The 26,594-nt window shown below is 36.9% G+C and overlaps 1 protein-coding gene across 2 annotated transcripts in view; it reads left to right on the forward strand.

Moving 5' to 3' along the window:
* COL21A1 (collagen type XXI alpha 1 chain) overlaps positions 1–26,594 on the forward strand; it is a 202,163-nt gene that overhangs the window by 102,202 nt on the left and 73,367 nt on the right. For both annotated transcript variants that reach the window (XM_078001279.1, XM_078001276.1), the window contains 2 exons: positions 14,834–14,887; positions 14,979–15,032. In XM_078001279.1, the coding sequence (XP_077857405.1) occupies positions 14,834–14,887; positions 14,979–15,032 (108 nt within the window). The remainder of the gene's footprint in view (positions 1–14,833; positions 14,888–14,978; positions 15,033–26,594) is intronic.

The following is a 26,594-nucleotide window of genomic DNA, read 5'->3' on the forward strand; positions in this document are numbered from 1 at the left end:
AGGAGAGACTGAACTCAACTTTGTTGGAACAAAAGGAGCTGGGGTGTGTAAGCATTAGGACAAGTTAATGGACAAGTAGTAGAGGACTTTAGATGGGAGATTGATCAATAGACTTAAGCACATTGAGTTATTCCACAGTTTGCAAATGTTTTCCTCTGTGATTAGGCCATCTCCCTTTGCTAATTGGTGGTCATCAAAGTTACATACATACCCTCCCTCAGAGACTGGAAGATAGTGGGTACACTATCTTCCTTGATGATTACATTTCAAAGGAGTGGCTCTTAGGTCCTTGAGAAAGACATTTCTGGGTTATAAAATTGACAAGTAGCTTTTAGAGCTTTTTAGAGTATTTACATTTCAAAGGTGCAGAGAAGGAATTTACAATTGTAAGTTCTCTAAAGCAAATGCTCTAAGGAAAAGGGAGGTCCAGGATCCACAGTCAGGAAGAAAGCTGCCTAAGTTTAGTCAAGCTGAAGAGAATGTTAAGGCCAGCTCGGGAATAGAGTTAGTGTCCTAGTTAGCTTTTAGTTATCTTACTTCAAAATTGCATACATCTTTGCTACAGAAAAAAAAAAAATACTGTCCAGTGAATTCTCAGTATCATGAAGGGCTGGTTTTAGAAATTCTGTTGTCTTTTCTCTACACATCTGTGGAAGCTTTCAAGTTAAAAACCCTTTTAAAGGTAATGTTATTTTCCTAATAATATATACACTGGAATATATTTATAGTCTGACTAAAAAATACAATATCCTCTAAGGCTCAAGGAAACTTTAGAGATGTAAAGGGAACATAAATAAACTTTAAAGCACTTTAGGCAAATATTTACAGTTAAGTCACTATCAGCATGTATATAAGAGTAAACATTAAGAATTAGCTTTTGGCTGGGCACTGTGGCTCATGCCTATAATTCCAGCAATTCACGTGGCTTATGTGGGTGGGTCACTTGAGACCAGGAGTTTGAGACCAGCCTGGCCAACTTGGTGAAACCCCATCTCTATTAAAAAAAAAAAATACAAAAATTAGCTGGGTGTGGTGGCACACACCTATAGTCCCAGCTACTTAAGAGGCTGAGGCACAAGAATCACTTGAACACGAGAGGCGGAGGCTGCATGAGCTGAGATCATGCCAGTCTGAGTGACAGCACAAGACTCTGTCTCAAAATAAAATGAAGAGGAATTAGCTTTTGAATGTTTGAATGTCAAATTATAATTGTCACCAAAATGAAGCATTTACTGAGATTTTCTTTATCATGAGGCATTAATTCTTACCATGAAAGAGTGAGAATGTTTGCATTGTGAATCAAAATTGTTCAAGGAATGAAAGAACCATAGATAAAATGCAAAATCATCAATACCTTAACCATGAGGATGAAAGAGTTGCTTAAGTTCCTGAGAGATTTCCTAAGAAATTAAAAAACAAAAAACAAAACAAACAAACAAAAAAAACAACTAGCCAGATTTTGAAGAAGTAGTAATGTGCTAAGACTTTTTATACTAGTGTTGCATGGGAAGAGGATGGATAAACAGGTAAACCTCTCCAGAGAAAGATTATCAAAAAAGGGAGGTAATTATCCTTAGCAAACTAACACAGAAAACGAGATACCGCATCTTCTCACTTATAAGTGGGAGCTAAATGATGAAAACATATGGACGCATAGAGGAGAACAACACCCCCTGGAGCCTGTTGGAAGGTGGAGGGTGAGAGGAGGGAGAGGATCAGGAATAATAACTAATGGGTACTAGGCTTAATACCTGCGTGATGAAATTATCTGTGCAACAAATCCCCATAACACAAGTTTACCTGTGTAACAAACCTGCACGTGTACCCCTGAACTCAAAAAAGAAAAAAGAAAGCAAACTTGGGGAAATTTGTTTTTCTTAAAAAGTAGGGAGGCTGAAGGGGTAAACAAAAGTGGTAGCCACCTGGAGATGCAGAGAGCTAAGGTGATGTTGTGTGGTTGCTGGGGCAGCATTTTTTCAGCTGACTCACAGGGATTCAGAGTGTGAGGGCAATCGAGTTACAGACTTTGATAAAGACAGTGATTTGATCTGTTTTATGATTTAGAAGGATAAATATAAATGCTATTTGGAGAGTAGATTATATGGGGTCAAGAGTAGAAGAAAGGAGACTACGCAGGAGGTTGTTTCATGATTGTAAGTGGTAAGAGTAGTTTGTAATAGGGTGATATGATGGGAGAATGGAGAAGTCAGATTCTGGGTTATTCTTAATGGAAAGCTGACTACAGTTGCTAGCAAATTTAGATATAGGGTATGAAAGGCAGAGAGGAATCAAAGAAGAATCAAAGGAGTATAGCTTGAGCAACTGGGTGAATTGTGGTGCCATTTACTGTGCTGTGCGAGACTCGGAGAGATAGAAGTTTTATAGACATGTCTTAGTCCGTTTTCTGTTGCTATAACAGAATACCACAGACTAAGTAATTTATAGAGAAAGGTTTATTTGGCTCATGATTCTGCAGGCTGGGAAGTCCTAGAGCATGACACTAGTATTTGGCAAGGTCATGGCAGAAATCATCACATGATGAGAGTGTGAGTGAGAAGTAGTGGAGTGGGAGAGAGCAGGAGAACAAGGGAGTCAGTCAAAATCATCCTTTTTATCAAGAATTCAATCCCTTGGTAACTAACCCACTCCCCACAATAATGACCTTAATCTATTCATGAGGGAAATGTCTCTATGACCTAACTACCTCTTAAAGACTCCACATATTATTACTGTTACAATAACAATTACATCTCAATGTGAATTTTTGAAGGGGCAAACATTCAAACCATAGCAGGTGGGAATTGGAACTATATTTTTGGACAGGTTGGAGGTGGCCAATTGGGACTTATTTTCATGCAGATGTATGCAAAACCATGAGAGTGGATGAGATCCCTTAAGAAATGAATACAGATAAATAGAGAAGAGAAGGTGGCAGGGGATTGACTACAGGGCTCTCTTACAGGGGAAAAAGAGGAAGTGGGTCCAGCCCAGGAATTTGGGAAAGACTGATCAGTGAGATGGGAGGAAAACCAGGGGAGTGTCGTTCTATTAGGCGTGTTATTGCTGTCAAGAGATCCAGAAGAATGAGGCCTATGACTAGACCATGGATTTGCTATAGGAGAGTATTTGAGGACCTTGATGAGTAGGATTTCAGGGAGGATAGTACAAACAACAGATTGAAATGAATTAAGCACAGAGTGGGAGATAAGAAAAAGGGTGACAGTGAATATAGATGCTTTTTTTTTCTGAGAGATATAAAAGGAAGCAGAGACACAGAGCAGTAGAATTGGCACAATGTTTTAAAGGCAGGGTTTTTAAAAAATGGGAGATATTGTAGCATGTTTTTATAATGATGAAAATGAGGCAAAGGAAAAAATCAAAGTTTGGAAGATAGGGGATATTTTCAGGAGGAAAATCCATAGGTAGGTTGGAGGGCGTTGATTCTAGTTACAAAAGTAGAGCTTGGCCTGGATGGAGAGTGTGGGCAATTAAATATATAAGACATAGGTCAAGCTGATGGCACTTTAAAATGTGGGCTATTTTGGGGGAATAAATTGAGGGAATTATCATGAGACAGCTTCTTTTTGAACGAAATTGAATTGAGGGAATAGACTCCAAACCTAACCTCTCCTCTTTTGTATTTATCTTCAACCCCCATTATATGCCAACATTTGCCTTATAATTTCTCTTATAGCCCATTCGTTTCTCACTTTTACTTAAGAGGTCATATGACTTTACTGCATTTCCTCACGTCAATTCCTTAATCTCACTGAAGATACTTCCCTGAGGTCCCATGTGAGTTTTGCCCTAATTACACTGAGTGAGCTGAGTTTTATAAATGTGAGCCTCGTTGGCCTGCAGACCCTTTTCCTGGGACCTACTTTTTTCTGAGACTGGCAGCTGAAGTGCTGTACTGACTCCAGAGCCAATGCAGTTCACACACTGATGTCATCTGCTGATGCCTCAAAATGACACAGAGCTCTCAGACCGCACTGCTAAATGAGTTAGGTCTTCTTTTTAGTGACAGAAAAATCCTGGGTAATGTTTGGAAGTGAGTGCTGAGCAGGCCTTCCACAGGCTATCAGCCCTTGGTTTTCTTTGTTTAAAAAAAACTCTTCCCATGCATGAAGCACTGGAGGTGAATTATTGTTAGCCTGATATAATACTCATGGATATTACTCTATGACTCTAAGTTATAATAGACTTATTTATTGTCTCATCTCATTTAGTACATGTATGTGTTTTGGTGTCTGTGTGTATGATTTTATGTGTAGGTAACTATGGTAGTATCTGATAGTAGTCTCAAAGAAAAACACAACTGTGGTAGGAAGAATAATGGTCCCTCAAAGATGTCCATGTCTTAATCTTTAACTCCTGTAAATGTGTTATTTTACATGCAAAAGGGACTTTGCAGATACCATTAATTCAATGATCTTGAGATGGGAGATTGTCCTGGATTATCTAGGTAGCCAGATATAATCACAAAAGTCTTTATAAAAGGGAGGCAGGAGTGTCGGAGTCAGAGAAAGAGAGTCCATGATGGAAGCAGAGAGCACAGTGAGGTAACCGTGAGCCCAGGAACGATGGGAGCCTCTAGAAGTTGGAAAATGGAAGCTCCCCTGGAGCCTCCAGAAGGAATGCAGTCTGGCTGGCACCTTAGTTGTATATAAGATTCCTTTCAGTTTCTGACCTCTGAAACTGTAAAGTAATGAATTGGTGTTATTTTAAGCCACTATGTTTGGGGTAATTTGTTATAGCAGCAGTAGGAAACTTACACATCAGCCCAAATCCTGTCTTCCCAAAGGTATGACTTTTTCTTAAATATCCAGCCCCTCCCCCCAGTCTCCCTACCTCCTCCACATTTCTTTTCCTCTGCAGGGGATGTGAGGTTGGGTGGTCAGGCAGAAAGAACAAGCAAGCCTGGGAGCCAAAACAGCTGAGGGTCATTAGTATGTGTTCAAGGCCAGTACCCAGTGGGAGTGGAAAGGTGTGGGTGGGGCCTCTGGCTGGCTATTGGAGCCATCTGGACCAAGGAAACTTGGATGGAACAATTTGAAGGGAATTCTGCTTTGTTTGGACTTGTTTCTGTGCAACCCCCCTCAATAAGCAATTTGAATCTCTTTCACACATTAAAACCAGGCCAAGCCAACTGAAACTTTAAATAGGAAATTATTTCACTCTGGAGAAATACTAATTTTCATAAGAAAAGTGCCTTCAACCAAAATTAAAGAGCTGTTTCGGATTCTTCTATTTCTTTCTCAGTTCTCTGTCAGTTAAATAAGTTCTATTATCACAGTGTCTGAACATGTTATTGCTTTACTATTTTAACATTACAAAAGAGGTAGGGGAAATATTTATATATCCTGCCAGGTAATTCAGAGGAGTACAACTACTGAAGGCATTATAGAGATATGGCATTGATTTGTTAAAGAAGGCCATATGTGGAAATAGCCCTAGCTTATGAGTTTATAGAAGTTTATACTTTTACAGTGCTCATTTCTGTTTTCTGTTATCATTAGTTACTCCTTTTTTTTTTTTTTTTTTTGAGACAGAGTCTCACTGTCGCCCAGGCTAGAGTGCCCTGGCACAATCTTGGCTCACTGCAAGTTCTGTGTTCCGGGTTCATGCCATTCTCCTGCCTCAGCCTCCCGAGTAGTTGGGACTACAGGTGCCCACCACCACACCTGGCTAATTTTTTTGCATTTTTAGTAGAGATGGGGTTTCACCATGTTATCCAGGATGGTCTCGATCTCCTGACCTTGTGATCCACCTGCCTCGGCCTCCCAAAATGTTGGGATTACAGGCGTGAGCCTCCGCACCCAGCCTAGTTACTCTTTATGAAGTAAAGTACTTTACTAAAGCAAAAGCCCAAGCTGGTCATTAGAGAGATCTGAGATTGTTTCTCTTTGCTGAACATAGGCTGCTTTGCTTCTATGGGCCTCAGTTTCTTTGTCTGGAAAATGAGAAGATGGTTCCAGATGAGGCCCAGGTTCTCTCTAATCTGATATTTTAGGATTCTGTGAAGACCATCATATTGGCTAAGAGAGAAGTAGACTAAGCTGTAGAATTCTAGAGATGATTTTCTATATTAATAGGCTCAGGAAGTGAGTTGGGAAAACTGACAGCTCACTGCTACCAATAGACAAAAGAGTGGGTTGGTCACTGGGTCATAGTTCGTGATTCAGTTCCCCCCACTCTTTAATGTGCCACTGAGTGAACTAAAGATGCAAACAGGGGCCAGCCTTCTATTAAACCTGATAGAAATAACAGTCATCACAGATGGGGAATTTCAAAGTTACATGATTGATCAAACCACAAAAATATAAAGTACTAGTTGGGGGAAGGTTAATAGGAAATGAATTTGGTTATAGAGGAAGGAGAAGGAAGGGAAGATGGCATAGAGTTCTTTAGGCCATTGTTATGAGTTTGGCTTTCAGTTGGAATGAGCGATGGAGTAGCTGGAATAGAAGACTGATGTGATCTAACTTATTTTTAAAAGAAATTACTTTGACTTCTGTGTTGAGAGTAGATTTTAGGGAGATGAGGGCAAACACAGAAGGAGAAGTCAGGAGGTTCTTGTAATAATCCAGGGGTGAGAAGATAGCAGCTAGGGCCAGAGTGATAGTGGTGAGATGAAGAGAACTGCTTACATTTTGGGGGTATTTTGAAATTAGAGCTAACAGGACTTGCTGATCTATTGGATATGGGTTTGAGAGAAAGAGAGAAGCCAAAGGAGATTATGGATTCATGGGAGAATGGAGGAGATAGTATTAGGTGAGTAAAATCAAGAGTGTGGTTTTGGCAATGTTTAAATTTATATATTAGACATTCAAGTAGAAATTTTAGGTAGGCAGCTGAATATAGAAGTCTGACATTTAGGGTGAATGCTCTTCTTGTGAAGTATCTTTTCTTGTCCTTTGCCTATTTTCTATAGGAGTGAGGGTATATTTCATATGGACAAATAAGATCTTATGCATTAAGAGAATTCTTTGCTATATATGGTGTAAATGTTTCTTCTGACTACTAATTTGGTTTATAATTCTGTTTTTAAGTTTTAGAAATGTAAAATTTCCCCAGAATGTAATGTTTTCTTTTTATTAGTTCCAGTGTTATTTTTCTTTAGCCTTAGATACCTATGTATGTTAATTTAGCTTATTATGATTTTTAATGTCTATTAAATCTTGATTTCATTGGGAATTTATTTTTGCATTTGAGGTAACATGAAGATCCAAAAAGATTTGGAGAACTTAGAAAATGAACTATTTACAGTGAAATTCAATTGGAGTAAATGTATGGGTCTTACTTGTCTTTGAGATGTTATTTAAGCTTGATGAAAAAGGGATTAATGTATTTAATAGGGCTGCCTAAAAGGCTGATGCAATTTTTTGGCATAGTTTGTAAATGCATAACATCTGCATTGAGAGAGATGACAGCCCTGCCTCTGGAGTGTTAGATTTGGTTTAGAATTCTACACATGAGGGACATGAAGGAACTGGAATTCATTCAGAAGAGTATGACTTGGAGTGGGCAAGAACTCAGAAGACAGCCTGTGAGTGAAGGTTCACTGAACTCCAGGTATAATCCAAACAAGAGATGCTACTTTCAAATATTCAAGAATAATGATAGAGAATAGGAGGACAGGGTGGACAAGCAGCCCTTAGGTTTGCAGAGTACACTTGTTGAGGGTGAATAATTAAAAAAACAAGTAAGAACTATGAGATAAGCTTGTTTGTTATGCTTTCCTTTTTCCAGACCCTTAACTGAATATGGTGCCAGTTGTGGACTCAACAGTTTAAGAGCTGTTGGGAATTTGGGGCTGAGTGCCATGAAGATTAAAGAATTGGAAAATAGGATACAGCTGGTTAAAGGCCAAAGCAATGGCTATTATTTAGCTTGGAGGAGAGAATTACAAGAGATGGCTTAGTTACAAAGTGTATGAAATACATTCTAGATAGAACGGTGTCTACCTGAACTCTCACTTCAATTTGAACTCCTTGGCAAATAGATTTATTTGTTTACTTTATGTGTTCTCTCTCTCTCTCTCTGTCTTTCTCTCTCTCTCTGTCTCTTGTCTCACTAATAAGCTAAAATATGAACCATTTACTACAAATGAACTATCCTACACTTGGGCAGTTTATCGCTTTTTTAGTTATTTAAAACTATGCCTTCATACGGCTTTCCAAGAGAAAGCTTTAACCCTGGTGAAAAGGCATTGCTGTATGAAATGTGGCTGCCTAAGAGGCTGATAAAAATTTTGGCGTAGTTAGTAGATATATGACATCTGTATTGAAAGAGATGTTGGATTTGGTTTAGGAGTCCACACTTGAGGGGCATGCAGAAACTGAAATTCATTCAGAAAAGTATAACTGGGAGCATTTAAAACTCAGAAGACAGCCTATGAGGGAGGGTTTACTGAACTTTGAGTATAATACAAACAAGAGATACTATTTTCAAATATTCAAGAATGATGCTAGAGAGAAAGAGGACAGGGAGGTAGGCTTGGCAGAGGGTGAATGGTTAGTAAAACAAGTAGGACCCATGAGATGAGCCTGACTAGCTAATTCATTTTTCTTCAACATTCTCCTTTGTGAAAATCATATGTAGATTATTCCATGTTTATCTCACATGTCTCTTAAATAGATTACATATATATTATAGGTAGTATATACAATAATGTGTGTAGACATGTATATATATATACACTAATGTTATTGGTATACTAAATTCTTCAAAGAATTGATCAGTGACACATCTAATATCTGTGATTTTTAAGACAGGTTTGTGCATGTGAATGTAGGGCTGTTTCTACTATTAGAGTTCTCAGTTAGTGATGACTTGTTGAACTCAGTAATTATTGATTTGTTTGCTTATTTATTCTGTCCTCCACTCAGTCATATACCTATACTTGCTGGGTGCTTACTGTATTCCTGGCACTCTTCTAGGCTAAGGATATATAGCAATGAACAGAACAGAAAAAAAAAAAAGCAAAAACAACCCCCAACCTTGTCATTTTGAAGCTCACATTCTATTGGGGAAAAATAGGTAATAAATACACACACACAACATCAGATGGTGTTAAGTACTATGGAAAAAATGTAGCAGGACAGCAAGAGAGGAAATGAAGTTAGTTATTGATTGCCTCTTTTTGAGTATGAAAAGCACAATTACTAGAGATTTATATTGGGAAGTAAGAATTAATAAACATGGTTTAAGTTACCTTAAAAAGTTGCACATTCTCCTTTTGAAATAAACTTAGTATAAGTTTAAGTGTAACCTAACTCAGGGAATGAGGCAGTTTACCAAAGTTAATTAAATTCTTTGAATTTAAGGACCTAGCTCTATCTGCAGAAATTATTTGTCAAAGGTAGGCAATGTTTTTCATTTATGTGCTTAGCTCAACGGAAACTGGATGATGTTGCTCTATATTTATCTATCCCCTACTTACCTTTCTCTATATGAAGGAGGATTAGATTTAGGCTAAATCTCATTTATAGTTAATGTAGTTTTCTTTAATTTGAAGTAGAAATATTGTTTACTTCACAGTAGCATATAACTTCTCATTGTCCAGTAGAAGTTACTTATGTTAATCCATAATTTTTTTTATTTTTAAATATTTTTTATTTTTAAATTTTATTTATTTAGTTTTTTTATTTTTGTGCAACTTAACATTTTGCAACCAATTAAACTCTACTTTCCTCTAGAGTCCCCTCTTAGTCAGTGGTATCATCAGCCACACTCACTGCACAAGCCAGAAACCTACCTCAGCATCATTCCACAACTCCTAATTACTCACCTCCCATAACCCATCATTAGGTTAGATTAAATATACTTTGAGTGGAGTTGGTTGTACCTACCATTCTCTATCCCCTTCAGGAATCTCCCACCTGGTCTTCATGTTTTCTCCTGCCTCTTCTAATCCATCCTCCACAGGGCAGCAAGTGATCTTTTCAGAGTACACTCTAATTGTGTGACTCCCTGGTTTATATGACTTTAGTGGCTTGGATAAAGGTCAGAGTTCTTTGTAAGACCCATGAGCTGGGCAGATAACCTCCAGTCTACCATTCTGATATGCTTTTCAGCCTGGTTCCCCTTATTCTCTCTCTTTTGGCTCTGTGGATATGGTACCTCTTTTCCTGATGCATGGCATATAGAAGAATTCCTCTCAGGCATTGTGCTTTCTTTAGTATACCTTTGTCTCTTAGAAAAACTCCCAACTGCTTGCCCTTCACCTCCCATAGCAGTGTAGTTCTTGCATAGCACTTAGCTCAGGTGTAATTTTACATATGTTAATGGGAAGTGTTAATGAAGTAATCCGAGCAATCAGTAAAAGTATGTAAACCACTTGACTAATAGTTGGGTTAGGTAGCAAACTAGTTTATATATTAGTTATACGTAGAATGGCAGAGATTTATGAATTTTCTTGAAATTTAACTGCATAGAGCTATAGAGCTTGCCAACAACTAGAAGATTCCACAGTGGACATTAAAAGTACACACTTGGTTTTGGTTACCTAGTTACGTTGGCTGTGTACCCAAGAGTATCTGTTGGAATTTTGGAAATCTTTGAAGAAAATTATTTAATGGAATAAACTTTAAATCACATTCTTATATTTTTAAAAGGAGGGTGACATCCAAAATTATTTCTTTGGAATGTATTCTTATTTTTAAGTTTAGAGTGTTTCAAGAAAACTAATATCTCTACCCTCCTCACTACTTTGAAAAAATGTATATATTTAGATTGGCAGAATATTTTATGACATGATTAGAATGGGGCACAGAAGAGTTGGTGACCCTTGCACATTTGGTGATTTTATTTCCTTAATTTCCATTTCAATGCTATACATCTTTCCTGGAGCTTTGTAACTATGAATCATGGAGGAAAATTAAATTGATTCTGTATTCTTTTCTTCAACCCTACAATTTGGCAGTGAGAATATTTTTTTCCTAAAAAAAAAATGACTCATTTATAAAGAAGTTTTCTGTGAACATGGAAAAGACTTAAATACTGTCAGATATCTTGCAGATGGGGGTAGGGTGGATATTTGGACCTGCTAATAAATGCAAAATGGCAAAATTCATGTTGAACAGTATTAACTAGTCAAAGATCATAGGAAAGTTACAGTTCTAAAATGAGACATGAAATGTGTGTTCTGAAAAATAAGAACTCAGTAAGGTATATAAAAAGATTATTTTTTCCTGTTTTAAGGCATTTTCCTTTCTTTAAGGTTGACGCTGCTATGAGTCAACCAATGTTTTATTTCTTTTTCCTCTTGGAAATTGTTCTGTGTTGTAATATTCCCTCTTTTAACCTTTATTTTCCTGGTTTTTAGTCCAAAATTTGTTTTTCTGAATTTCATTCTATTTTTTCTGGTGTTTTGCCCTAGGATTCCCCCAGTTTGGATGTCATTTGGTTTTCTTTATTTTGTTACTAAGCATGTTTCCTGTAGCTTCTAAAACAACATTTGAAGTTCTTTCTGCAAGTAGTATTTTAAGAATGCGTCTAATTGTAACCTTAAAAATATACATGTCACAACATTCTCAAATTGTGAGAAGCACTTATTATTCCTATATTGTAATTCCTCCAAAGAAATAACGAAGAGAGCCATTATAAAATACACTGAGGCCTTGTTTACATGTTTAGCGTTAAGTCTGTCTAATGATGGAAAAGAGTCAAATCATAAAGATGATGACTGGACCTGCCATTCCCAATGTACTAATGGTGGCTGATAAGGCTGTCGGGTAACATTCTGCAGAAGTGTTCTTGTGGTTTTGTACAATTGTCATTGAGTCTGAAGAAAAGAAAGAAACTCACATTTATTGAGTTCCTAATGCCTGCCAGAATTTTCACCTGTGACTCTATTTGTTTCTTTTCAAAAGTGAAGTGGATAATAATACCAGTTTATGGTAAGACACTAAGCCTTTACTAGGCAAAGTGACTTAGCCAACATCTCATAGAAAGTAAAAGGAAGAGCAAAATTTCAGCGCAAGTTCTTTTCCAATTTCAAATTCATCGTCTTTCCACTTCACTGTGTTGCCTCCCAGGATTTGGGGATTGATGACTCTGCCTGAGGTCACATAATGAGTCAGAGGTAAGCTGGGAACACAGTTAGGGCATCTCCATGTTGTTTTAATCTGTTAAAGTGCAATGTGTCCTCTATAACAAACACCACATCAACTTCTTCATAGAGGAGAGGCAGCACAGCAGCATTTGATCTTTTATGAAAGATTAATTTTCCTAAAAAAGTAGTAAGGCAGATATGACATTTGGCTTAACTTTCAAAAAACTATAAAAGAAAAATAATTTGTTAAATGTGAAATTTGCAGATGATCAACCATTTTTATCAATAGCCAGTTTCCATGGTAACTTTCTTTTGAGGAATTTTATGAACATTCCTTTCCTCTGGGCACTCAGAATTCTAAGCAATTTAAAAATAGTCTTGCAAAATGGATTTCTTTGAATCAGATGAGTCAATCTACAAGGATCAGATCTGACCCACCATGAAGCACTTTCTAATAGAGAATGTTCCCGCTGGCTCTGTCAACTTACTAGCTTTGTAACTTTGGGCATATTACTTAACTTCCGTGCCTTAGTTTCCTCATCTGAAAAAAAGATAATTTAGAACCTACATTAAAGACTGGTTGTAAGGAGGAAAGTGAATTCTAGATTTGTAAATTGCTAGCAGTGACAGAGTTGAGAGTGAATTCGAGGCCTATCTGATTCCAAAGTGGCTGAGGGAAGGAGATTCAGTGATAACTAGAGTAGTAGACATATAGGGCTGAGCAAATTCTACGTAGATTGAATTTCTTCTTTCTTTTGAGTAATCTCGAGAACAGGAAACATGCGATTACTAAACGTTTGCATTTTCTACTGAAGGATGCACAAACATAACATGATTCCTTGGAGAAGGAGGTTTTTTTTGTCTTTTTTTTTTACACATTCGTGTATAGAGTTGGTCACTTTAAATTATTCCAATGTTTTTTCAACAGAATTGTGCCAAACAATGTGTTCAATGCCAAAAATACAGAAATGAATTAAACCCGGTCTTTGATCTCAAGGGGGCTCATAATCCAGTGACGGAGACAGTGCTAGTCTAGAGAGTAGATGATGGGTTGGAAAAATGCACGTTGTTTTGTCTGGAGTATGGAGAGGTTGATAATCAGACTCATTGTTTCCTGGTGAAGTGCAGTGGTTAAGGATTGGGCAAAGAGACTCAAGAAAATAGTTTGAATCTGAGAAGTAATGGAGAAATCATAACAATATATTCTATGAAGAACTGAATAGAGTATGAAGGAGAGATGATGGTTGGTGATAAAAAAAATTGTATAGTCAGCGGGGCGCGGTGGCTCAGGCCTGTAATCCCAGCACTTTGGGAGGCTGAGGCGGGTGGATCATGAGGTCAGGAGATTGACACCATCCTGGCTAACATGTTGAAACCCCATCTCTACTAAAAATACAAAAAATTAACTGGGTGTGGTGGCGGGTGCCTGTAGTCCCAACTACAGGGGAGGCTGAGGCAGGAGAATGGCGTGAACCTGGGAGGCGGAGCTTGCAGTGAGCCGAGATCGCGCCACGGCACTCTAGCCTGGGTGATAGAGTGAGACTCCATCTCAAAAAACAAACAAACAAACAAAAAATTGTATAGTCATTGTCATTCTGGAAGTAACTGAGAAGGCAATTTACACAATAGAAAATGTAAAGGCATGTAAAAGGAGAAAAAAATAAGACTGATCTTTCAGAGACAACTCATTACTAGAGGTAGCAAAGAATATTAGAAAGGGTATTCGAAAATGTGAATAGAAAAACAGGGAATTATGATGTCTCTAAAATTACAGTTAAAAATGTATTGACAGGTGAGTGGATGAATATGAAAGACCAGTGCAGACACCCATGAATAGCCACATAGAAATGAAGCTTTTAGATTTATGAATGAAGATGTAATTGGAAACATTAATGAGATCTGTGTTAACATAGTTGACAATGGAGAGTGGTACCCAAACAATAAGATCTAAGAAAAATGGAATCTGAATAGAGAATATGAGAAAGATGCAATTTGATAGTGGTTATTATGTTTGTAGGTGCCAGGTGGTCCATTAATCTGACAATCAGCCCTAAGAAACCTAGATAAATGTTTAGGACCTACAAGTTAATTTGGAGACTTTAGCTGCCATGTGCTAAATGAACAATAAATAGTTCAACTCTTTCTAAAAAAAAAAATGTGCTATTTTACCAAAGTTCCAGTGTTTGAGGAGGGATGTCTAAGAAGCAGTGGGGATGAGAATGATTTCTCTCATCCCCTTCCCCTAAGCAAACAGCCCAGCCTTGGGGGACCATGGGGGATTTGTCATAACCACCTTCTTACATTTAACATCAGCAGCTTTCTAAAATGAGTAAAGATTGAAGAATAATATTAATCAAGGGTTAATTTATTTTAGGGATTAACTGAGATGGTCATTAATTAGGTGGTTTATAAATACACATTTGTCTAATCCTCCAATCTCTTGAAGTGTTTCTCTCTTGGATATGTTGAATATATTTCAAATAAATCCAGTACATTTCTTAAGAAATTGTGAACATTAACTCTCCTCTTAATTTAAGATTTTCTAAATATTTTTATTAATTTATAAATATTTAGGACCCTATATACTTTTTAAAGGATTTCGTAAAGATCGAAGGGTATGAATTCCTTATTAAGCATTTAACACTTTATTATTTTGGAGTTGTCTGTAAGCGAAGTTTTAGGCATGAGAAACGAGATAAGAGTGAATTCTGAAATGAAGAACTTCTCTTGGTAAATATGAAATATTAATTTTTTTCTTTTTTAATTTTTATTTAGGGATATCAGGGAATTGCAGGGACACCAGGTGTTCCAGGATCTCCAGGAATACAAGTATGTGATCCACTTATATACATCTTATAAATTTTATTTTTAGTAAACTAAAACCAATAATTAACAAAATTTTATTTTGTGGTTAATTTAGGGAGCTCGAGGACTACCGGGTTATAAAGGAGAACCAGGGCGAGATGGTGACAAGGTAAACACACACACAAAAATGAAGTCAACGGTGTTAGTCCCTCAAAGATAAAGGATGTTAGCTATGACGGTTTCCATTCAGTAGTCTTCATCTTGGTGAATTCTAAGATTTGTGGGCTCAGAAGTTTGTCAGTGGCTATTAGCCAATAAAGCTTAGAGAAGGCTTTATCACTGGATAAAAGAAGTTATCACTGACTACTATCAAATGAAACAGACCTTGGCATTGCCCTATGCCATGTTCTCTCTCTGATTAAGCTCCACAGGGAGTTACCTTCTTAGAAGAGTGAGTTATGTGAACGAAATGTGTTACTATGTTAACTCCAGATAGCCCAATACCCAAGGGACCATCTCCACAATAAGTATCTATGTGGCATGTGGCCTATTGGCTCAGCCTTAATGGACTTCATCCTTAAGGCTTCAGTGAATACAGATAACATTTCTATTATTGACTCTTTACAACTCTGAGATTCGCCAACCTTCCTATGAAGTATATGTTGATTAAATATGCTAGTACTTTCCTATGGATCCAGTCAGCACCTACTGGTTCTGGTGGCTGGTCCATGACCAAGATGCCCAGTTGTATTTGCTCAGATCCCCATGCTGATTTGTTAGGTTAATTCTTAAAGTACAATCTTATTTTCAAAGTCTTTGAAGGCAGTTTGCCGTTTGCCCATGATAAAAACCTACAGTGATTTCTGTCATCCTTGCAAAATTCTTGCTTTGTTAGAATTTACACAAGTGTTAATAATGTGCACAGTGTTCACATCTGAAACAGTGATCTAGACTGTATCCATTTTATGAGCGCATGGCTGCTTATGTTGGTTACATAAAATTATAGCTGTTAAAAGTACCATCTCAAGTCTGATGGATCTGTTCCTTTCAAACTGTTTGATGTGGAGCAAGTTACTTAATGTCTCTGAATCTTATTTTCTTCATTTACATAATGGGGATTTTTAATAGGTTTATTGTGCGGGTTAAATGAGATAATACATGAAAACTACACAGTATGGTTTCTGGAACAGGGTTTCTCTTAAATAAGTGGTTCTTTTTGTGGTTCTGTTTTACTCATCAGTTAGCATGGTTGTAGTTGGGATGTAGCATAGGTTGGGCTGGCATTGGGTCATGAGCAAGTCATGGGTGAGAGCAGTCATCAGGGCAGATGGAACAGTTAGTTACTGGAAAAGAGGCAGAGAAAAAATGGTATGGGTAAAGGCAGAGTTATAGGGAGAATTAGAGGAGGTAAAGCAGAAGCAATAGTTGGTATAAATACCAAAGAAGAAGTGTAAAATCCTCTTTTCTACTAAGTGGCCCTGGGCCTCTATGAGACTTTTAGCCACTAAACAATCTCTGCCAGTTTTAAATGATAGAGGAATCTATAGAAAGAGTAGGGAGGAGGCCAGGCCACAGGCATGGGACGTATCTTATAGAGTCATGCTCTGGAAATATCACAGGAAACAGTCTGACCTTCTTCAGGTGAAGGGAGATTGATTGCACTGGCAGGGCGGGGACACATGTTCTAAGGAGACCACGTGCCAGCCACCTCACCTGCCTTCTGGTCTACTGGATCATGGTTATCTATCTTCTCAGAAATAGCCTGATTTGGGGAAAAATGTATGAAATATATATGTTTGAATGAATGAATAATATATTATTTTCCCCTTTAGTTGAGTGTTTTAATTTATATTTGACAGAAAAAAAGTATATATTTTCCATGTACAACACTTTTTTAAAGTATATATACATTGTGGAATGACTAAATCTAGCCAATTAACATATATATAACTTCACATAGTGGTTATCATTTTGGTGGTGAGAACACTCTACATCCACTCTCTTAGCATTTTTCAATAATACAGTAATCATAATAAAATAATATATAACACAATAATTAACCATAGTCACCATATTGTACAAAAGTTCTCTTGAACTTATTCCTCATATCAAACTTCAATTTTGTATCCTTTGATCAATGTCTTCCTAGTTCCCATCCTCCCATCCACCCCAGCCTCTGGTAATTACCCCTCTACTTTCTATTTCTATGAGATCACGTTTTTTAGATTCCACATATAAGTGAGATGTTATGGTATTTGTCTTTCTGTGCATGACTTATTTTGCTTAACAATAATGTCTTCCAGGTTCATTCATGTTGTTGAAAATGACAGGATTTCCTTCTTTTCTTATAGCTGAATAGTATTCCATTGTGTGTAAATACCACAATTTCTTTTATCCATTCATCCATTGGCAGAACTTAGGTTGAGGCCATGTCCAGGCTACTGTGAATAGTGCTGCAATAAAATGGGAGTGCAGGTATCTCTCCAACATACTGATTTCATTCTTTAGTTGAGTTTTACACACTTAACATAAAAAGGGGGATTTCATTTGTACATCTTAAAATAATTGAACTAAATTTTTGTGGGAATAAATGTTCCTTATTTTAAAATAAAAGAATAACAATAATTCTACTAGTGGCATCTTATGCTAACTGCTTTATTGTTTTGGGTCATTGTGTTATCTTTTAAATATAGGTCTGTAAATTTTACAATGTCATGCATTCTACTGGATAAGATAAATAAGACATATATTTATGCAAGATCTCTGTTTTCAGACCAGTCATGGATTTTATTCAGAGTTGACTGTTTTCTGAAGTTAACTGTTGGGGTTAAACTCTGATTTGATATAGTCATTGTGGGTCTAAAATCACCACGTGCTACCTTCCAAGTTTCCACCTCACATTCCATGTGGCTTCCGAGAGTTTTTTGCCCAGAGCTAAAATAATTTAGTAAGTTAGTTGAAGGTTTTCCCTTGATTATTCCTTTATAACATGGTTCCTTGATTTTTGGAAATGAAGGGTTAAAAAACATATCCCTGAGGTGACTTTGACTTGTGGCAGTGCAGGATAATTTTCTGGGCATCACACAGTGGCCTTTGGAAGATTGTTCCACACAATACTGTTCCCCATTAGGAGATTTTCCCAGAATAATTTCCATTTTGTGGATTTTCTCCGAAGACTCCTACAGTAGGAATTTCCACTTAAGATAATTGAAATTAGATGTGCTTTCTTGCTGACTTTAACATTTGTTCTTCACATATCACACAATAGAATATATACAGATTTTGCAGGATGTTTTTTCCTGAATTTACAAAATCAAAAGGAATACTTACTCAGCAAATAGTCTTCAGCTGGTGACTCATTTTATTACATGCTTTAAAGCTATTCTTTGAAATCTAAAAAATACTTTAAATGCTTTACAATACTTCCTCAATATTAAAAAACTAATATATTTAAATTGAATGGAGAACTATTTTTTGTTAAAACTCACATTAGGCTATGCTGGTTAATTGATATGTATTTGTGAATTTTCAAATTGAGTATGAAACTTTTCTATGGCAAATTCAAGTTTACAGATGTAGGAAGTATGAGTAATTTATTTTTTAACCTATCCAGGCTCTGTACAAACTCATTACTTGACTTTTCTGGGCTTAAGAAATAAAATATCATAATTGTATCTAGGGTATTACTGGAAAAACTATGGATTTTCTTTGTTAGTACATTCAACTTTTAAGTGGTCCCTTCAAAGCCTCACTTTCCCATTGTCCTCAGCATCCAGACTGGAGCCTCATATGATGGGTAAGATTTCCCTACCTGAATAAAGTTCCTTACTTCTGGGCCTCCAACATCAAAAAACTAAGTGGTTTTACAGTGATTTCTGTTATAGAGTCAGTCATAACCGAGGAACTCCAATATGCATTTTGAGAGAACACGGGTCAAAAAGCTCAAAAATGTTAGAGATAACAAGTTAAAACTTAGTATGTTAGTGGTGTTACTTCTTTCAGTGTTCCTGAAGACCAAACAAACAAAAATTACCAAAACAGGGAGAGTCTACACGTATGATTTTCTGATAACACCATGCCCAAACATGTGTGTGTGTGTGCGTGCACGTGTGCACGTGTGCACATGTGCATGTGTATGAGATTTGGGGGCTTAAATCAGTTACAGACCATAGATTATAGACTTAGTTCTGAATTCAGACTGCTTGCCTCCCAAGTCACACTTCTTAATCTCTTTAAATCTGGTTTTCATCTAGAAAGTGGAAGTCATAGTATTACTTACTGCATAGGCTTTTTGTAAATATTAAATGAGGGCATGCATGTGGTTGGCCTAAATTAACTGCTATAAATTGGTGATGATAGTGATGATGATCATGATTTGTTATTAGGGTTGCCATTCTGCTGATTAATTAAGGCAAAATTTTTGGAAATATCTTTGAGTTATCCTTTATCCTCCCTCTCTCTGTTGAAGTGCTGCATCTGAAACAATCAGACAGAAATTCCCTAAATGTCTTCCCACTATGTCTACCCTCCTACCCATATATATATACCTATATTCTGCCTTTCCTTCTCTTATTGTGGGTGAAGTGTCCATGTGGAATCCACAGGCCTCCTTTTGCACTCTGGATCCCATCTTTCTCCATTGCTCTGTGTTATTAACTAGCCCTTCTCTTCTGTGTCATTAGTCATTTTCTTTTCTAGTTAAATTTTCCCCATAGCCTAAAGGATGATCCATTTGAAAACACCCAAACCTCCCCCACTTCCTCTACCACACAGCTTCCTTTAGCTACCAGGCCATTTCCCTGTTTCTCATTGTAGTACAAGTGCTCCAAAAGGTTTGCCTTTATTCCCTGCACATTTTCACTTCCATTTCTCTCTCTGACCCACTCTAATAGGACTTCCATCCCAACCTTCTGCTGCATATTTAGATCACCAGTCTTCCATCTTTGAAATCCAGTAGTCAGTATTTTTCAATTATTTCTTCTTGTCTTGTTGTATGTCTCCATAGCATTTGACATTGTTGACTATTCCTTCCTTCCTTGGGACAATTTCTTCTCTTGGCTTCTGGGATACTATATGCTCCTAGATTTTTCCTTGCCGTCACTAGTTACCTTTTCATGTTTTCTCATTGGCTCTTTCTCTTCCTCTTCCACATATTCTGTAAATGTTGGGTGCCTCCAGGATTCAGCCCTGTCCTCTTCCCCTTCCTCATTAAGAGATTTTATTATTGTAATATTAAGAAGTATAAACATATATGGGTATAAATGTATATATAAAATATATATGCATATATTTTATAATTACAGTAATGATTATTGATATGATTAATTACTATAGTAAATAATAAGAATATTAAATACAGACATACACATATGCACGATCTCTTTTCTAAAAAATATTTGGCTTCATCTGAATTTGGAGAAACTTGGAGTTGTTACAATCAGAAAACAAGTATCTCTACTTTTTGTAGAAGTGGTGGTACTATTAGGTTGGTGCAAAAGTAATTGCGATTTTTGCCATTACTTTCAATGGCAAAAACTGCAATTTCCTTTTAAAAAAAATCCTTTCATCAGAGGATTTTCTCCCCAAGCAGCAGTAGCTCTGCCCTCCCTAAGTATTCTCTGATATTAGGCGTTGTTGAGTGTCCTTCCTGTACACATGGTGCTGACTTATGTGTGCTCAGGTTTTAACTAATTCTGTGACTGTTTTTGCAATCTTGATTATCTCCTGATCTTTCAACCTTTTTTCTTTTAAAGCTATATAATGGATTTAACATCTTAGTTTATTATGGATAACCATTAATTCCATGTCTTGCCTTATTTATTGGCTGTTATTCCTCTTCTGTCCTTTTTTCTCTTTTTTCTACTGGTATTATTAAGGAAATTTAAAACTTTTATGGAACTTTTATAGAATGCTTTATATTTTGTTGGTTCTAAACTCGATTTTTATCTTCTCTTTAGATATCTTCTGTTGTATGGTCATTGAGAAACTACTGCAGAGACTCAGTAGTAGAAGTTCGGAAATCTATTTCTTTTGTAGGCATGAGTAGTTCAATGGTAATCCCAACCCCAAATGGAATCCCCATCACTGTGTTAAAGAGAGGAATTATTTTAGTAGAGTAAAATAGTTTCCCATAAGTCATTATTGCCTGAGCTTATGTAAGACTTAGGATTTGTGTTTTTGTTGTTGTTGTTTTTGCTTTTATTTTTCCTGAGTGGAAAAGAAGCAGCAGATCTGTACAAAACTTTGTGTATTGGGTGCTTGCAGGGTTTTTACTGTGGTGTGTACCTTTTTCTATTTTATTCCTGGATATGTTTTGCATCAATTTTGTCCATATGCATTCCCCTTCACATTAAATCCTCATAAAAAGTCCTGTGGGGTTAGTACAGTAAGTCATATTGTGCTCGTTTTATATTAATTGTGAAGTAAATTATCCTTATTTTACATTTTGGAGAACTGAAAAATGAAGAGCTTAAGTCATTTGTGTAAAGTTACTCAACAATCAAGGGGGTTGAAATAAAATACCTTGATCCCAATCTGGCTTTCTTTTTCCTGTATTTTTCTGCTTTGGCCAGAGTAGTTTTTCACTGTGTGACTTGTGCCTCTTTTAGTCTACTGCCTGCACTGTGAGAAGAATCCCCGAATGCCTGTCAGGAGCCAAGAAGATAGGCAGGGGAGGGAGCAGATGGATGAGTACCCACAGTCATGCTGACTGGGCCATGAGAGTGTTCATGGTCTACATTTCTCTCTAGGGAAGAGGGATAGTTCATTTTATATCATAGGTCATCAAACCTTTAAATTGCAAAATGTATTGCAGTAAAAGACTTTTAGACATGTAGCCTCATATATAAAAATTATTTATCTGTGCTACTGAGCAAAGTATTCTGTGAATTTGAAACACACACACACAAAGACTTTTTTAAATGAATTTAAAAAATAGTAGTTCTCATGTTCTTTTGCTGGCCCCCAAAATAATCTTAACCTGACTGAAGACTATGACTCTAGATTGACTCAAAAGATAGACAGGCTCATCAAAGTTATATTAGGCATGAAAAGTTTGGAAAGCAGCCTCTGGGAAGTGGAATTTTCTTACTATCTTGGATTCTCTTTGAGTTTAATCACTTGTAAACTCTGATAGGACCAAAAGTGTGACTACCCCAAATATTTGTTTTATTGAAATTTTCTTTGAGCAATCAGGAGTGTTGACTGTGTTTTGGGAAATGAAAACATTCTGTATATTCAGCAAATTATTATTAATCACAAGCAAGACAATAGGTAGGCTACAGTAGCTTATGCTACAATAACAATCAAACCCCAAATGCTTGCAGCTTAAAGCATCAGAGATTTATTGCTCATCAAACTACATATTTATCAGCAGCAGTGAGGAGCTTCCCATGTCTTCACAGGGAGACTCAGATTAATATAAATTTCACCATCTAGATCATGACTAATTAATGGTGGCAGGTGTAGAGAGAATCAAACGTTGGCTTTTAAATCACTACCATTCATGTTTAATTAACTAGAGCAAATTGTGCAAACCACATGGATTTTAACAGATTAGGTAAGTATGACTTCCCATATGCCAGACAGTGGAGAGGAATCTGGATATTGGTAAATAGTAGTTGTACCAAGAAAAAAACAGGAATGAGTTATGGATGAATTGTTTCCTCAAAGACGTTGGAGTCTGGTAAAGGATATAACATAAAGTAACTGTATTTCAAGATGGTTAATGTTAAGTGCCAAAGAAGAAAGTCAAATAAAATTCTCTAGAAGTTTAAAGGAAAGTTAAAAACTGGAAAGACTTCATGAGAGAAAGTGTAAAGAAAAGGTTAATCTTAGCTATACAATGTAGGGACTGTTTTTATAAAATTTAAGAAATCTCTAAGAAAGATTGCCTTTGTTCTTTATTTATTTTTATTATTTTGGTATTACCAATAAGACTGTAAGAAACATCTCTGAATATATTTCTCAGTAGTTTTTCATGAGTTTATCAACAGGAAAAATTCTCAGAAGTGAAATTGATTATTGGATCAAAGTGTTAATTTCATAGTTAAACTTTGATTTAAATTGCTTATTGAGTTCCCAGAAAGTTGATTCTCTTTCAACAAGTGTGTGAAAATATCCTTCCTCACATTCTTATCAGCCGTGCTTTTTTTTTTTAATTTTATTTTTCACCAGTATAATTTAGAGATGATACTGGCTTGATTTTCATTGCTTTATTAGTGAGTTGGGTAAGATATCTTGACCTGCACTTTGGGGGCATTGTGTTACTTCTCTGTAATTTGCTGATTTTCTCATATCTTTTATTTTTCTACTGGGCTGTGATCCTTTTAAAAATTGATTTTTATATGCATTTCGTAAGTTGTTGTTTGTGTGTGTGAAAATATTTTTTCTGGGTTGTATTATGTGTTTTGACTTGGTTTTTGAAATTTTAACCATAGAGAAAATTTTCATTTTCATGTAAAGTAGTTTTTTCTTCTTTTTTTCTCCTATCTTTGTATATAAATAGAAAGATTGCACATTCTAGCATGTTGATTATAATTACCGATGATTTTATTTTTGTAATTTTATTATTTTATTTTTAACCATGTAATTTTTGGTTTTTGGAGTAAAGTCAGATGAGCATTTGTATTAGTCTGTTTCCACACTGCTAATAAAGACGTACCTGAGACTGGGCAATTTACAAAAGAAAGAGGTTTAATGGACTTAAAGTTCCATGTGACTGGGGAGGCCTCATAGTCATGGTGGAAGGAAAGGAGGAGCGAGTCACATCTTACATGGGTGGCAGCAGGCAAAGAGAAAGAGTTTATGCAGGGAAACTCTTGTTTTTTAAATGATCAGATCTCGTGAGACTTATTCACTATCACGAGAACAGCACAAGAAAGACCTGCCCCCGTGATTCAATTACCTCCTGCTGGGTTCCTCCCACAACAAGTGGGAATTATGGAAGTTACAATTCAATATGAGATTTGGGTGGGGACATAGCCAAACCATATCATTCCACTCCTGTTGCCTCCCAAATCTTATGTCTTCATATTTCAAAACCAGTCATGCCTTCCCAACAGTACCCCAAAGTCTTAACTCATTTCAGCATTATCTCAAAAGTCCATAGTCCAAAGTCTCATTTGAGACAAGGCAAGTCCTTTCCACCTATGAGTCAGTAAAATCAAAAGCAAGTTAGTTACTTCCTAGATAAAATAGGGGTACAGGCATTGGATAAATACTCCCATTCCAAATGGGAGAAATTGACCAAAACGAAGGGGCTAAAGGCCCTATGCAAGTCTGAAATCCAGTGGCGCAGTCATATTTTAAAGCTCCAAAATAATGCTCTCCTTTGCTCCATGTCTTACATCCAGGTCACGCTGATGCAAGAAGTGGGTTCCCATGGTCTCGGGCAGCTCTGCCTCTGTAGCTTTGCAGGGTACAGCCTCCCTCCCAATTGCTTTCACAGGCTGGCGTTGAGTGTCTGTGGCTTTTCCAGGTGTGTGGTGCAAGCTGTCGGTAGATATACCATTCTGGGATTTGGAGGATGGTGACCTTCTTCTCACAGCTCCACTAGGCAGTGCCCCAGTAGGGACTCTGTATGGGGGCTCCAACCCCACATTTCTCTTCCTCACTGCCCAAGCAGAGGTTTTCCATCAGGACCCTGCCCCTGCAGCAAACTTCTGCATGGGCATTCAGGCATTTCCATACATCCTCTGAAGTCTAGGTGGAGGTTCCCAAACCTCAATTCTTGACTTCTGTGCATCTGCAGTGTCAACACCACGTGGAAGCTGCCAAGGCTTGGAGCCTGCACCTTCTGAAGCAATGGCTTATGCTGTACCTTGGTCCCTTTTAGCCATGGCTGGAGTGGCTGGAACACAGGGCACCAAGTCCCTAGGCTACACAGAGCAAGGAGGCCCTGACCCTGGCCCATGAAACCATTTTTTCCTCATAGGCCTCCAGGCCTGTGATGGGAGGGGCTGCCATGAAGACCTCCGACATGACCTGAAGACATTTTTGCCATTTTCCTGGAGATTAACATTCAGCTGCTTGTTACTTATGCAAATTCCTGCAGCCAGCTTAAATTTCTCCTCAGAAAATGAGATTTTCTTTCTATCACATTATCAGGCTGCAAATTTTCCAAACTTTTATACTCTACTTCATTTATAAAACTGAATACCTTTAACAGCACCCAAGTTACCTCTTGAATGCCTAGCTCCTTAGAAATTTCTTCCGCCAGATACCCTAAATAATCTCTCTCAAATTCAAAATTCCACGAATTTTTAGGGCAGGGGAAAAATGCCACCAGCCTCTTTGCTAAAACATAACAAGAGTTGCTTTTACTCCAGTTCCCAACAAGTTTCTCGTCTCCATCTGAGATCACCTGAACCTGGGTTTCATTGTCTTATGTCATTGTCAGCATTTTGGTCAAAGCCATTCAACAAGTCTCTAGGGAGTTCAAAACTTTCTCACATTTTCCTGTGTTATTCTGAGTCTTCCAAACTGTTCCAACCTCTGCTGGTTACCCAGTTCCAAAGTTGCTTCCATATTTTTGGGTATCTTTTCAGCAGCACCCCACTCTACTGGTACCAATTAATGGATTAGTTCATTTTCACACTGCTGGTAAAGACATAACTGAGACTGGGAAATTTACAAAAGAAAGAGGTTTAATGGACTTACAGTTTAATGTGGCTGGGGAGGCCTCACAATCATGGTGGGGGGCAAGGAGGAGCAAGTCAAGTCTTACATGGATGGCAGCAGGCAAAGAGACAGCTTGTAGAGGGAAACTCTCAGTTTTAAAACCATCAGATCTAGTGAGACATTCACTATTATGAAAGCAGCACAAGAAAGATGCGCCCCCATGATTCAATTACCTCCCACTGGGTTCCTCCCACGACAAGTGGGAATTGTGGGAGGTACAATTCAAGATGAGATTTGGGTGGGGACACAGCCAAAACCATATCAGCACGCTTATTTTATAAAATCATTTTCCTAAATAGATAGCCAGTTGCCATAGTATTCATGGAATACCACTTTTTTCTACATTTATTTCCATTAAATTTCCATTTTCATTTGGGCCTGGTGTTTTGGCTTTTCACTCTATTCCATTGACCTGTCTACATCTTCTCCACTGCAGAATTGTTTTAATTATTGTCACTTCATGATCTGACTTAATATTGGCAGGGCTAATCCTTCCTCATTATTCTTTATAATCAAAATTTTCCTGGCTATTTTTGAATACTTATTTTTCCAGATAAAGCTCAGCATCTTTCCTTCAGTTTTTTAGAAATTGCTATTCACATTTCAATTAGGATTCCTTTGCACATATGGATTAGTTTTAGAAGCACTGACATCTCTCCAATTGCTATTCAAGATTATGGCTTATTTTTCTTTTTACTTCAATCTTGAGTTTTTTGGTATTAGTCCTGAGCATTACCCAATTTTATTTTAACCTAAAATTTTTTTTATCTCTTTTTCATTTTTATTATAAATGGAGCCCTTTAAAAATATTTTTTATATTGGCTATATTTTATATATAAAAAGCTATTTATTTTTTATATTTTTAAAGCACCAAGTGAATTCATTTCTTTTGCTCATTTAGGTTATAAGATCTATTGACACATTAGAGGTGTAATCTTAAAAATAATTTTTCTTCCTTTTATTTTTAGCCTTATTTCTATATTTGTCTAAATTTGTTGGTAGTCCAGAAACACTATTAAAAATAGTGCAAATACAGGGTAACTTTGTTTTC

This window comes from Macaca mulatta, chromosome 4 (assembly GCF_049350105.2).
Source record: "Macaca mulatta isolate MMU2019108-1 chromosome 4, T2T-MMU8v2.0, whole genome shotgun sequence".
NCBI classification, from domain to species: Eukaryota; Metazoa; Chordata; class Mammalia; order Primates; family Cercopithecidae; genus Macaca; species Macaca mulatta.